This window comes from Anthonomus grandis, chromosome 8, assembly GCF_022605725.1.
Source record: "Anthonomus grandis grandis chromosome 8, icAntGran1.3, whole genome shotgun sequence".
In the NCBI taxonomy this organism is placed as follows: Eukaryota; Metazoa; Arthropoda; class Insecta; order Coleoptera; family Curculionidae; genus Anthonomus; species Anthonomus grandis.
The window spans coordinates 6252202-6264399 of record NC_065553.1 but is presented as its reverse complement, the minus strand read 5'-3'; the positions used below and the strand labels follow the sequence as shown (position 1 = coordinate 6264399).

Sequence of the window (12198 nt, the reverse complement as noted above, 5' to 3'; positions counted from 1 at the left end):
TTATATACCACTGCTCCTGGAATTCAAAAGGACAAGTATGACCACTTGCAAGTGCTAACCAAAGTTCTTAAAGCAGACTACCATCTGTTTTACAAAAATTTAAACTATTATTAATTTATAAATATTATAAGTTTTTGTTAAATATTTCACAAAGTTTGTAAGTTTCAAAATAAAATGCCCTGATTACTTGTTTTCTTTTTTTTAGTTCCCTCACAAACCTCGTAAGTATAACTAATTTATAATATTCAAACCTCGTAAGTCATATTTTTCTATATAATTCGGTAATATTAGTCCAAAAACAAAAAATGTATACCATATCATTTTTATAAACAAAATAAATACAGTATATAATCAGTATATTTTTGTTTTACTTAACACATTGTAAATAATACCGTTTTTGAGCTCTCCTGAAAAGTTCCTGTTTCATACTTACGAGGTTTGAGAATATTGTCGACGATTTGTTGTTAAGCATCGATGTTTTGTTTGGATATTTGAAAAATACTAGCTAGTTATATCATAGCTAATATAATTTAATAAAAATTATACGTGCTCGACACTACTAAGTACCTCTTGAAACACAATTACCTTGTATATTTTTTCAGGGGCGGACTAGGTTGTACATTATAATGCTTAAATTTTTTTTGAAATAATAAATATGAAAGCTTGACCGTTAAACTAAAGTAAAGGCTCTTGTTCAATATCGATAAAATGAACCGTTTTAGAGAAAAAAAAATATTAAGGATTCACTGTTTTATATTATTTAAAAAAACCATAATTATTCTTTTTCAGAGCAACAACAGAGAAGTTCCATTTTAAATTGTTTATCCTGAACAAGTAGATATTTTTACAAATGCAGTGCGGTTCTTAGAAAGTACTGGAAACGAAAAAACTACCTGAAAAAAGAATGTAATAAATAAAGAAGCTAATAGTTCGAAACAATTCATTAAAAACTTTATAAGTAGGTTCAACTTAAGCTCCGTGACGTCTGATATACTCGCGGGTACGACGAATCGTGTCGACTTCTATAATCGCCACAACAACCCTGGATTGTTCCTAATCGCATCAAAATGAATCCTGATTTTCTGTAAAAGTTCTTCCCGAATATCGACAGGAGTTTAATACACCAAGGTTTTGAGGTGACCCCATAGGTAAGAATCCAATGGTGTTAGATCAGGAGAGGGAGGCGGCCAGTCAATGTATCCTTCTCTACCTATCCAAAGGTTTGGAGAAACGTTATTCAGATGGTTCCTTACAGCAACGCTGAAATGAGGTGAAGCTCCATATTAAATTCAGGAGAATGTTCTGAAGGAACTCCAAATAAAGTTCTTCGTTCAATCGTGGCGGTATTACAAATGGCTCAATCAAAAAATTGCCAATGATATCTGCCCAGATATTAGTTCATCAGCGGCATGAGGATTTGCTTCACAATACTATTTTTGGTAAACCCTGCTTCATCGGTAAAAAGAAGTTTGGATTAGTTCGCTGCTGATCTAATACCCGGTTCGCGAACTGTATTCTACAAGAAAAATCTTCTGGAGTTAGTTCATTCACTTTTTGTAGATAATAAGGGTATAACAGCCGTTCTTAAAGTACTTTATGTTTTTGGTCTACTAAGCTGAGCGGCTAATTTTCGAGTGCTCTGTCGTTTTTTTTTCAAGATTCACTTTGGTATATTGATTGTATTGTATTGTAAATCATCCTGTACGCAAATTAAGGAGGGATATATTACCTGTCTTAGCACTCTTAGCTGTTGTCTTGCGCCCTAAAGGCCAATTCCCATCTAAGCAGCATCAAGCGGCGCGACGCAGAGCAGAAGGCGGATTCTCAATCATCTTCTCGAGACGTGACGTCTCGAGTTGCTACGAAATGCGATTCCCAATCCATTTCGTTCTCGATAGCGAGTCGGGATCTATCGAGTTCATCTGTCATTTTCGCTCGGTACCTAAGAAGCTGCCGAGAACGGTAAAAGAAGCGATCTATTAGTCGAAAAATCTCCTATTTCTTTTTTTCGTTGTGTGTCTATCTCTATCGGACATCGACAACGACAATCCGTTGTTGGTTCATGTTCTTGAGCTTTGTTGAAGTTTGAATTTTTGATATTTTGATTTTTTGTTTGGGAGTACAAGTACAGAGTATTTCCAAATATTTTCCAAAAGTTTTAAATCGATCCTTTCCGCACCTTAGGCAGCGTGCAGTTGGAGAATCCGGTAAGTTGTTTGTTTATTTATGCATATCATTACAATAACAATTAAAATTACAATAGCTTATGGTATGAAATATACATTTTATTAGTTTAAATTAGGAGCCTGCCATATAATAATATTTATTAAACAGGTCCAATTTTATTTTCTCATGTAGCTAATTATATTTATAACTATTTTTTTGGTAATAAACTTTTTTGACTTTGACGTACCTAGGAAGAATGCAAATACAGCATGTGGAAGTTTTGGCAGACTTTATGGAAGACAACCCTGAATTTGCAAGGGGTAGACTTTCTGCCTCGAATGCTAGGGAGAAGTTCAAGGCACTGTGGGGAAATTTAACCACCAGGTTAAATTCCTTAGGACTTGGTGTTAGAGATGTGGCAAAGTGGCAAAAAGTAAGCAAAATATACAATATAATGCCAGATTTATACATTTGTTTAGTCACAATCACAAAAGTTAAACACATGTTGCAATAAGAGCAGAGCAGCAAAATGCTGCTTACAATTGGATACGTATAATTCAATGGGGTCGTTTCCACCTAAGCGGAGCGTTGCAGCGCCGAACAGAGCAGCGCGGCGCTGCAAAATTTTAATTTCCCGTGAAGTATTGGCATGCAGAATGTCGCTGGTAAACCCGCCGCTCTGCTTATTGACGGACAAGTGGGAATTGGAAGATTCGCGCGCAGGCAGCAATTCGTTCCAACTTGTTTGTTTTTATTTCTTAAAAGTCTGAAGTGATTTAGTTTAAACTATGGACGGAGAAAAAATTGATAAACTTATCGTTCTTGTGGCTGAATTTAGTGAGCTATATGACATGACTCATAAAAGTTATAGTAGCTAACACAGGAGAGAAATAATTTGGACGGAAATTGGTAACAAACTTAATGAAAAGGGTAAGTGTTAATTGATTGTATTTATATTAACTATTTAATTTATATTAAATTGTTATTGCTCTTACTATCCATTTAAATACAATGTACTCATAATTACTCATTGATGATTCCTATTTAGGAAATAATTAGTAATGACATTTATAGGCACTATTTTTAAAACTGATAAGTGACGGGTAATTTACTTTATTTAATACTATACAATTATAAAATAACTTTACAGTTAGTTATTTAACATTAAGCATTTCCTATATTAATTGCATCTTCTTGCCAAAAAACTGCCCCTGAATCAATGTTAAAATATCTCTTAAATGCATTTCTTATTTTGATTGCTACATTGGAGCATTTTCCACCAATGATAGATATACTTGTAAAAACTGGTGCTTCATTTTCTGTTCTCTCTTGCTCTAGTACGGTCAAGAAGACATTGTCATTTCTAAGGAAGTTATGCAAACAAAGACTAGATAAAATTATTTTATCTGCATTTTTTGGGGACAAAGAATCCTAAAGGCATTTTCGGAGACTCTACGAGCTCTGGAGAGACGATTATTGAAAATTCTTTTATCATGTGACAATGCGCCTTCTCAGTAAGGTCTCATTAAATAAGTTTTACAAGGGAACGCTTTGTCTCCCACTATTATATGTGGTAAAGGTTTGCCATTTACAGTAACTGGTCGATTCTTAGGCAATCCAAATATACCATTTTTAAGACTTTTTCCCATATTCGAATCAGTAAATATCCCACCATCCCTATTTTTACCGTATGCTCCAACATCCACGGCAATGAACCTGTATTCTGCGTGTACCATCGCCAATAACACTACTGAGAATGATTTCTTATAGTTAAAATACAAGGATCCACTTTTGAGAGGTGCTTGTATAGTAACATGCTTGCCATCTATCGCAGCCACACAATTAGGAAAATTCCAAGTACTTTCAAATTTGTTTGCACAATACGGAAGTAACTTTGTTGTGGATTGTGGCATTACAACATTTCGTAGAGTCTCCCAAATAACATTGGCGGTATGATTTATAATCTTGTGTATTGTGGAGTGTCTGGTAGTCTGCCCCTGTTGCCAAAAACCTGAAAAAGAACACCATACTTAATGTATTCTATATAAAAATATATTTTTTTACATCTGTCAATTTCGTATGCGAATTTTCATTTCGTAACCTTTTTACATAAATAAATATTTTTATATACTATTACTCTTTTTTTTTTAGCCGAGGTTTGTAAGCAGAGATGGAAAACTTTAAGAGAGGCTTTTCAGAGAGCAGCAAAAAACAACCAAACAAAAAGTGGACAAGCTGCCAAAGGCAACAAGAAATGGAAATACTGGGATGCCATGGCTTTTCTTCAGCCTTATATTAAAGGAAGAGAGTATGAAAATTTTTTCATATGCTATTACTATGAATTTATTAACCAGTGATTTATTTATCTAAGAACTCATTTAAATGTTAGCCAAATACAGCAAGAAGGTATAAGTGAAGACGATGAAATGGATACTCAATTAGAAAATAATACACAAAGCCAAAGAGGAGACATATTGTATGAAGATTATGATGCCGAAAATAATTTAGATATTCCGTCTTCCATTTCACAGTCAAACAGACCTTCTTGTTCTTCAAGCGTAGAGACTCCATCAAGACCATCATCTCGTGTTACAAGTGTAAAAAGTGTCCAGCGTTTTAAGAAATTAAAAGCTGCAGTCAGAAATGATGAGTCAATACCGGAAATATTAAAAGAATATATTGATGACAAAAAACGTAGTCATTTAGAAAAGCAGACCAAAAATCTTGTAAAACCATCAGTAAATGAAAATAGCCCACTAATAGAATTTTTTTTATTAATATGGGCAAAACAACGGCTACATTTCCTCCACTACGGCAAGCTACCCTGAAAAATAAAGTATTTCAAATAGTAAATTCATACGAATTGCCAATGTTATCAAATTCCTCCTCTTTGATAACATAAACTTCTAGTGAAAGTCAAATACTGGGTCACAATCAGACACCATCCCAAATTCATGAGACACTTCAGCCACCAATGCAAATACAGTCACCTATGCAGAATCCACCATCTGTACAAACTCGACCGCCAATGCAACAACACATCTCTGTACAAGATGAATCGTCTATATTTTTCGGGGAAACTTCTACATACTATTCACAATTCGCAGCTCAATTACCTCACTCATAGACACCTCACTAATCTTGCCCATTTTTTTGTGAAGAGATATGCTTTTTAGTTTATTTTTTCTATGTGTTTTCTTAGGACTATTTTGTTAACTAGTGTTTATTTTTACAATCAAATTATCAAACATAAAATCAGTTTATTTTGTTGCGTTAAATTAAAAATGATTTTTTCATATTACTTAAAAATAAATGTTTGGACTTATTAAATCAATCATTTGCTTACCTTAGAAAAACTGCCGAAATTTAGTATTTTGTTTCGTCAAAGGAATGCGCATAAGATCAAATAGTTCATTAAATTTTTCTGAGGACATTCGATAATACTTATAATTGCATGGAAAAGTGTATGAGTGAATTCGCCCTTCAATCAATTCAATCTTGCAAGAAATATGTCATGGACCCAATATTTTCGCTTAGTTTTCTTTTTCTGTTTAAATTCATGGCATAAAGCAACTGCAAGAAATATAAAATCGTCTAATGAAGATGAAGACATCTTGACGACCAGAATAAAATAACAAAAACTGAAAATCCTGTGCTGCGCTGCACTGTGTATACTGTCTCATGCTGCTTAGGTGGGAATTGATGCCAGAAAACACTGCTTCGCGCTGCGCTGCTCTGCTCTGCGCTGCTCGATGCTGCTTAGATGGGAATCGGCCTTAACACCGTACGTTAACGTTCAGTTTACATCTTTCAGGTTGCTCCTGTAGTGTGTACATATGTAAGAATTAGGTTACGTCTGGTTGCGTGTCTATATTTGTGTTCTGTGTGTCTTATGTCTTGTACTTTGGCGTGGCGGCTTCCTGTAATTTTATAAAATGAAAGTCTTGATAAACAAACAGTCGTATTCATTTAATAATATAAAAATACATAAAATTCTCACTCTGGTTAAAATACATAAAATTAACCAGAGTCAATATAGTTAGCTTGGAAAGTTATAGATTTATGTCATTAATGTTTTGTGTTCTACATATAAGTGGGATAGCCAGGCAGTACACATATCAAGAATTTCGAGTGATCAGACTTTTTTTATCGATACTTCAACACATTCTTACAAATGTCACTGTCAAAATTGTCAAAAAAATTGAATTTAACCCTGTTTGCATTTTCTGTCTCCATAAATCGGCTTGACTCAGGTCCAAAAATATATTTTTTTCTTTTAGTAAAAAACGCTTTTTTAAAGGAATAAAATGTCGAGTACCTCTCAAAAACATCGAAACTTTGTAGCGGAACCTATGGGCGACAAACCAGTTACCGAATTGGCTGGAGTCGGTGGTGTTTTAGGAGAAAGACTGAAGGAAGCGGGCTTTGACAAGGTTAGTATCGTTTCTAACGGTTAAAATGGACTTTTTTCTTTACTTTTTCTCTATTTTAAAGTATATAATTCACTGTTTGCATGTACGAAACTTTAGTAGTCAATACGCTAGTTTTTAAATTCCTTCAAACTGTTGTAAATTATGGCTCCACAGCACTTTTTATCAAACTCAAGTCAGTACTTGTGATGTTTAATTAAGTATTCTGGATAAATAGGGCCCTTACATATTCAAGTTTAACATATTAGAGGACCATTATTGTCTTTCTAAACACCATAGTTGAAGCCTATAAGAGTTATGCATTATCTATATCATTTGATAATGCTGTCCTTAGTAGAAAAGTGAATACAGATATGAATCATATGAGTCAATATATGAATACAGATCTCAGAATACAATTACAAATCAATTTAACAGACTTTATGAGATAAGTGGTAACAAGGAATTTAAGAATCTGAAATCCATCATTTATCAATTTAATGACTTGGCTGGATCCTATCTACAATTTGCTTCCATTAATTTTTAATACCTACATTGAACTTAAGAATTGTAAATCCAAAACTGTTCTTATGTTCAGCATCAAATTGCTTCTCTATTAATAAAATGCCTAAATATTCCAGTAAGTATATATAAATAAATGTAATTTTTTTGGTGATTAATAAAATGAAAGTTATTGAAACTTTGCCACTCAACAAAAGTGTCCAAGTTGTCTATCCTATACATAAAAAGGGTGGTATCAATATGATTAAGAAATTACCCGCCAATTTCAATTATGATGGTTTTTTAAAAGTATATATAAAAGCACATGTTATAACAGACTGAGCAGCTTCCTAAACAAGAATAAAATTATTCCAATCGAGCAGTTCAGCTCTAGAAAGGATTGCTCAACCACAGATGCTATTTTATTCCTTGTAAAATATTTGGTTCAAAGATTAGATGACAAATCTATTATGATAGAAGTCTTCTTTGATTATTCATGAGAATTTGATTCCTTCTATTTTATTTATTTATTTATTCAAAAAACTTTACAAACACTATAAATCGGGTAATAGTAATTACATGTAAAGCCTATAACAGGAAAAAAAACAAACAAAAAAAATATTAAAATAATTTCACAACAATAACACTAAACCTAAGAGAAGAGAAAAAAAAAGACAAGAAGAAAAAAGTAAAAGATGAGTCCTAAACTATGTCCCGATGCTCAAGCAATCTCCTAATTTCCTTAACCCTGATATTAAATATATCTACATCTTCAAAGCCATTTAAGACATTGTTACAAATCCTTAACATATTATTGATTGGATATGTAGTATTAAAATTATTTATATAAAAAAGCTCTTTATTAGTTATTCTTAATCTAGTCCTTGATATCTTAAAAAAAATGTTTTCAATTAGATCACAGCTCAAGTATTTAACATTATTTACAATGAAATATATAAAAATGACTGCCCGATTCTGCCTTTTGGTACAAAGCATCTGGAAGTCAAATGTTTTTAACATTGCCCTGTATGACACGGGTATTCTTTGTTCTTTCTGACATACAGAAATCTTAAAAATCTTTTCTGTACCTTCTCAATCATGTCTGAATGTGATGATGCTTCAGGTGACCAGATAGTAGAGGCATACTCCATATGTGGCCTAACAAGGGCATTATCAAGTCTAATGATAGTGCTGACTTTAAAAGTTTTACTGTTTCTTGTTACAAAACCCAAAGAATGGTAAGACTTATTAACTATTTCACTATAGTGACAATTAAATTTCATATTGGTCTGAAAAGTTACTCCTAAATCTCTAATAAAGTTTTTTCTAAGAATTTTGGTACTATCAGTATAGTAGTCTTCAAGAAAATAGTTAAGTTTACAAGTGAAAGTGACCACAGCACATTTTTGAACATTAAGGGACATCTTATTAATCTTGAACCAATCAACCACAGAACATAGGTCATTTTTTAATTTTACACCATCTTCCTTGACAGCAATAGTTTTAAATAGTTTAAAATCATCAGCATACATCAGACTTACAGATGAGGAGACACAATCAGGCAGGTTATTAATAAAAAGAACAAAAAGCAAGGGACCAAGCTTGCTTCCCTGGGGAACACCTGAGGTTGACATATATTGATCTGATAGAGAATTACCAATTTTAACCACGTTATTTCTCCCTGATAAATAAGATTTCATGAAGTTAAAAGCTTTTTTAGAAAAACCAAAGCCAACCAATTTATTTAAAAGCACATAGTGATCTACCTTGTCAAATGCCTTTTCCCAATCGGTGTATAGCACATCTAACTGCTCCTTAGTTAGACTCAATTGCCTTACAGATTTGTTCTGAGAGGATACACAGATTTGTCACTGTGGATTTATCATTAACAAAACCATGCTGACACATAAAATTAGTTTAACATGTTCATATAAATTATCATAGAAAATATTTACAAAAATTTTAGATAAATAATTTAAGAGATGAATAGGCCTACTATATAATTTGATATATCATTTTTCTTGTCTTTTTTATGAATTGGTGAGATCATTGATAACTTTAAAATATCTGGAAAGGATTCCTGTTCAAATGAGATGTTGAAAAGATACACTAGGGGTTTTGTTAAAAGCTCAGCACAACCTTTATAGATATAAGAAGGAATTTCATCTGGGCCGGTAGATTTTTTAGGTTTAAGTTTGTCTCTTAAAGAATAAAGCTCTAGCTACTAACATATTCTTAATTGCAGCCTTAAAACTTCGAATTGATACAAGGCTTTTTATGTGTTCTGGTAGAGAATTAAATACATAATTCGGAGATATTTCTGTTAGTGAAAGTTTATGAAATTGATACTTGAAGTTCAATGTTCTTGTGTTATAATTATGTTCCCTTTTTTAATTGAGAAAAATGTTGGTTTTTAAAGAAAAATGTTAAACATATATAAATTATATATGGTCATAATACCCAAATCTAAAGACTATTTTTTGTTATAATTTTAATCAACCTTTGATTTGAATTTGAATATTTTTCATAAAATTTTATTTTATATGCAATGTAAATGTGTGTTTTTACTTCACTTTATATTTTTAAGAATCATTTTTGTTTTAGGCATTTGTAGTTCTTGGCCAATTTTTAGTACTAAAGAAAAACCAAGAATTATTCAAAGATTGGATGAAGGAAACATGCTCGGCAAACACAAAACAATCTACAGACTGCTGGCAGTGCCTCAATGATTGGTGTGAGGAGTTTTTGTAAATATTGATAATTATTTTAAAAAGAAGTTTATGATCTACTTTTATAAGTTTAAAAAGATTAATATCAAAGTTATAATTAATATGCTAGTTTCTAATATTTTTAATATGTTTTATAAGGTGAGGTGAGATTGTATAAATAAATGTGGTAAACATGTAAACAAAAAAGAAAGCACTATTTATTTTAATTTGCCTAATTTTAAACGGCATAACTGGTACATTTATATAATGTTGATCGGAAATGAAGTCTTAAAAATAATCTTGTACATTTCTTTTATCTGTATTATTGGTCCCGCAGGGTGGTTGCATCTGGATTTTCTTCAAAGATAGCACACCTTAAATGTGGTGTACCTCAAGGGTCAGTGTTAGGTACTATTTTATTTTTATTATATGTTAATGACTTGAGCTCTCTACCACGGTCAGTTTGCCGATGATACTACAATTCTGTGGCATAACAAAGATCAAAAAGTAGTTAGATCTCTCATAGTAGAGGACCTTCACAAAATTAAAGAGTGGTGCATCTGCAATCAGCTTATATTCAATATTGATAAGACTTATTCTGGGCTTTAAGTGTAATGTGGAGGGTTTTTTGTTTGATGAGCACAGCCCACTACATGGTGGGGATTATTGTCAATTTCTGGGCATCCTCATTAATGGGAGTTTAAGGTTTGACAACCATGTTTTGGGCCTCGCTGCTAAACTTTTATATCCGGTGTGGGTTGCCATTTTGAGGTTTGTGCTCCAAGGGACTCCTTAAAAACATTTTTACTATTCGCAAAAAAGCATTAAGCTATCTATGTGGTGTTGGTCTGAGAGTCTCTTATAAACCTCTTTTTGTATCTGAAAGAATTTTAACAGTTTTCTCACTCTTTATATTGGAAACTGCTACACATACATAAGTCCATTAGACCACCATCCTGAACCAGTCATAATACTCGTCAAGTAAACAACTTATCTCTTCCAATCCTCACTTACGACAAACTCTCTTTTATTTATTAGTCGTAAAATATTTAATCATGTTCCTTTTTCGATTAGGACTGTTACAGACCTTAAAAAGTTTAGGAGGCAACTAAATAAATTAATCTTACGAAAAGCTTACTACAGCATTGAAGAGTATTTTAACGACTCATTTTAATATTTAAAATTAATTATGTATCTTGATCAGTTTTTTTTTTTTATAATAATAATAAATTCCTTTATTGCCATCCAAATCCTTAATAAAAAGATAAAGCAACGTCAACAAATTTTGACTCGAATTAAAATCTTATGACCTAAGTTAAAAAGATCTAAAACAATTTTTTTCAAAATAAATAAAATTATAAAGTAATACGTTAAAATCAACAAATACCCGGTATAAACACAAAAATTTCTGTAATAAAGATACATTTTTATTTATTGAATTTAAAAGAGTAGAACCTTTTTTCAATAAGAAATCGCTTAACACTCTGTTTAAATAAGTTACGGCTCTGAATTTGTCGCAGACCCGCCGGTAACATGTGGTATGCCTTTACTGCTCGGTAAGTTGGGCTTCTTTCAAAGAAAGCTGACCCGTGTGCAGGTATTCCAAGAGCTTCTCTGTTTCTTGTTATGGTCGTCATGTCTCGTGAGTACCCATCCTGATTTGTTGGAAATAACTGAGGATGCTTCTTAATGAACATCACAAGTGATAAGAAGTATAGTGATGGGGCAGTAACTACACCGAAACCATCAAAATACTTCTCACATGATGTTCTGGGAGCGAGTCCAGATATGCACCGAATTATTCGTTTTTGCGCCTTGAAAATATTTTGGGCATCCCTTCCACTAAAACATGATGCCATAATTCAGCACTGACTGAATGTTTGAAAAGTAAAAAATCTTAATGGTTTCTATTGATAGTTGATCCCTGAGTCTACGAATAAGACTACAGAGGCTGCTCAGTTTTGATGTTAAGTAATTTATGTGTTTTTCGTAACTAAGACATCCATCCAAGTGTATACCCAAGAATTTAATACTGCTCAAACACTATAGACCTTCCATTAAGTTTTACATAGAGTGATGTGTCTTTTTTGAATTTAGAAAATGTAAGCAGGGCAGTTTTTTCAGTATTTAATTTAAGTTTTTTTTCTTCACTTTTATTTCTTTTCTTTATTGAGATCACGTTCTGGGTGGAAACGCTTTCCAGCACCGATGAGTCATCAGCGAACTTACTAACTAGATCAGCTAATATATTTGCTTTAAGTTATTAACAAACAAAAGGAATAACACAGGGCCCAAAATAGAACCCTGGGGTACTCCCTGTGTTAGCTTTGCTGGAAGAGAGTATGTCGTTTTCCCCCCATCTGTGACACCAACAATTTGCTCTCTGTTATTTAAATAAGATTTTAAAAGTTGTA

The 12198-nt window shown here is 32.6% G+C and overlaps 1 protein-coding gene across 1 annotated transcript; it reads left to right on the top strand.

Moving 5' to 3' along the window:
- Nucleotides 1–6352: 6352 nt before the first annotated feature.
- LOC126739370 (barrier-to-autointegration factor) lies at nt 6353–9995 on the top strand. Its single transcript, XM_050445018.1, has 2 exons — nt 6353–6599; nt 9681–9995. The coding sequence occupies exons 1-2, from the start codon at nt 6474–6476 to the stop codon at nt 9825–9827; spliced, it is 273 nt and encodes a 90-aa protein (XP_050300975.1). The 5' UTR covers nt 6353–6473; the 3' UTR covers nt 9828–9995.
- The last annotated feature ends 2203 nt before the right edge of the window (nt 9996–12198 follow it).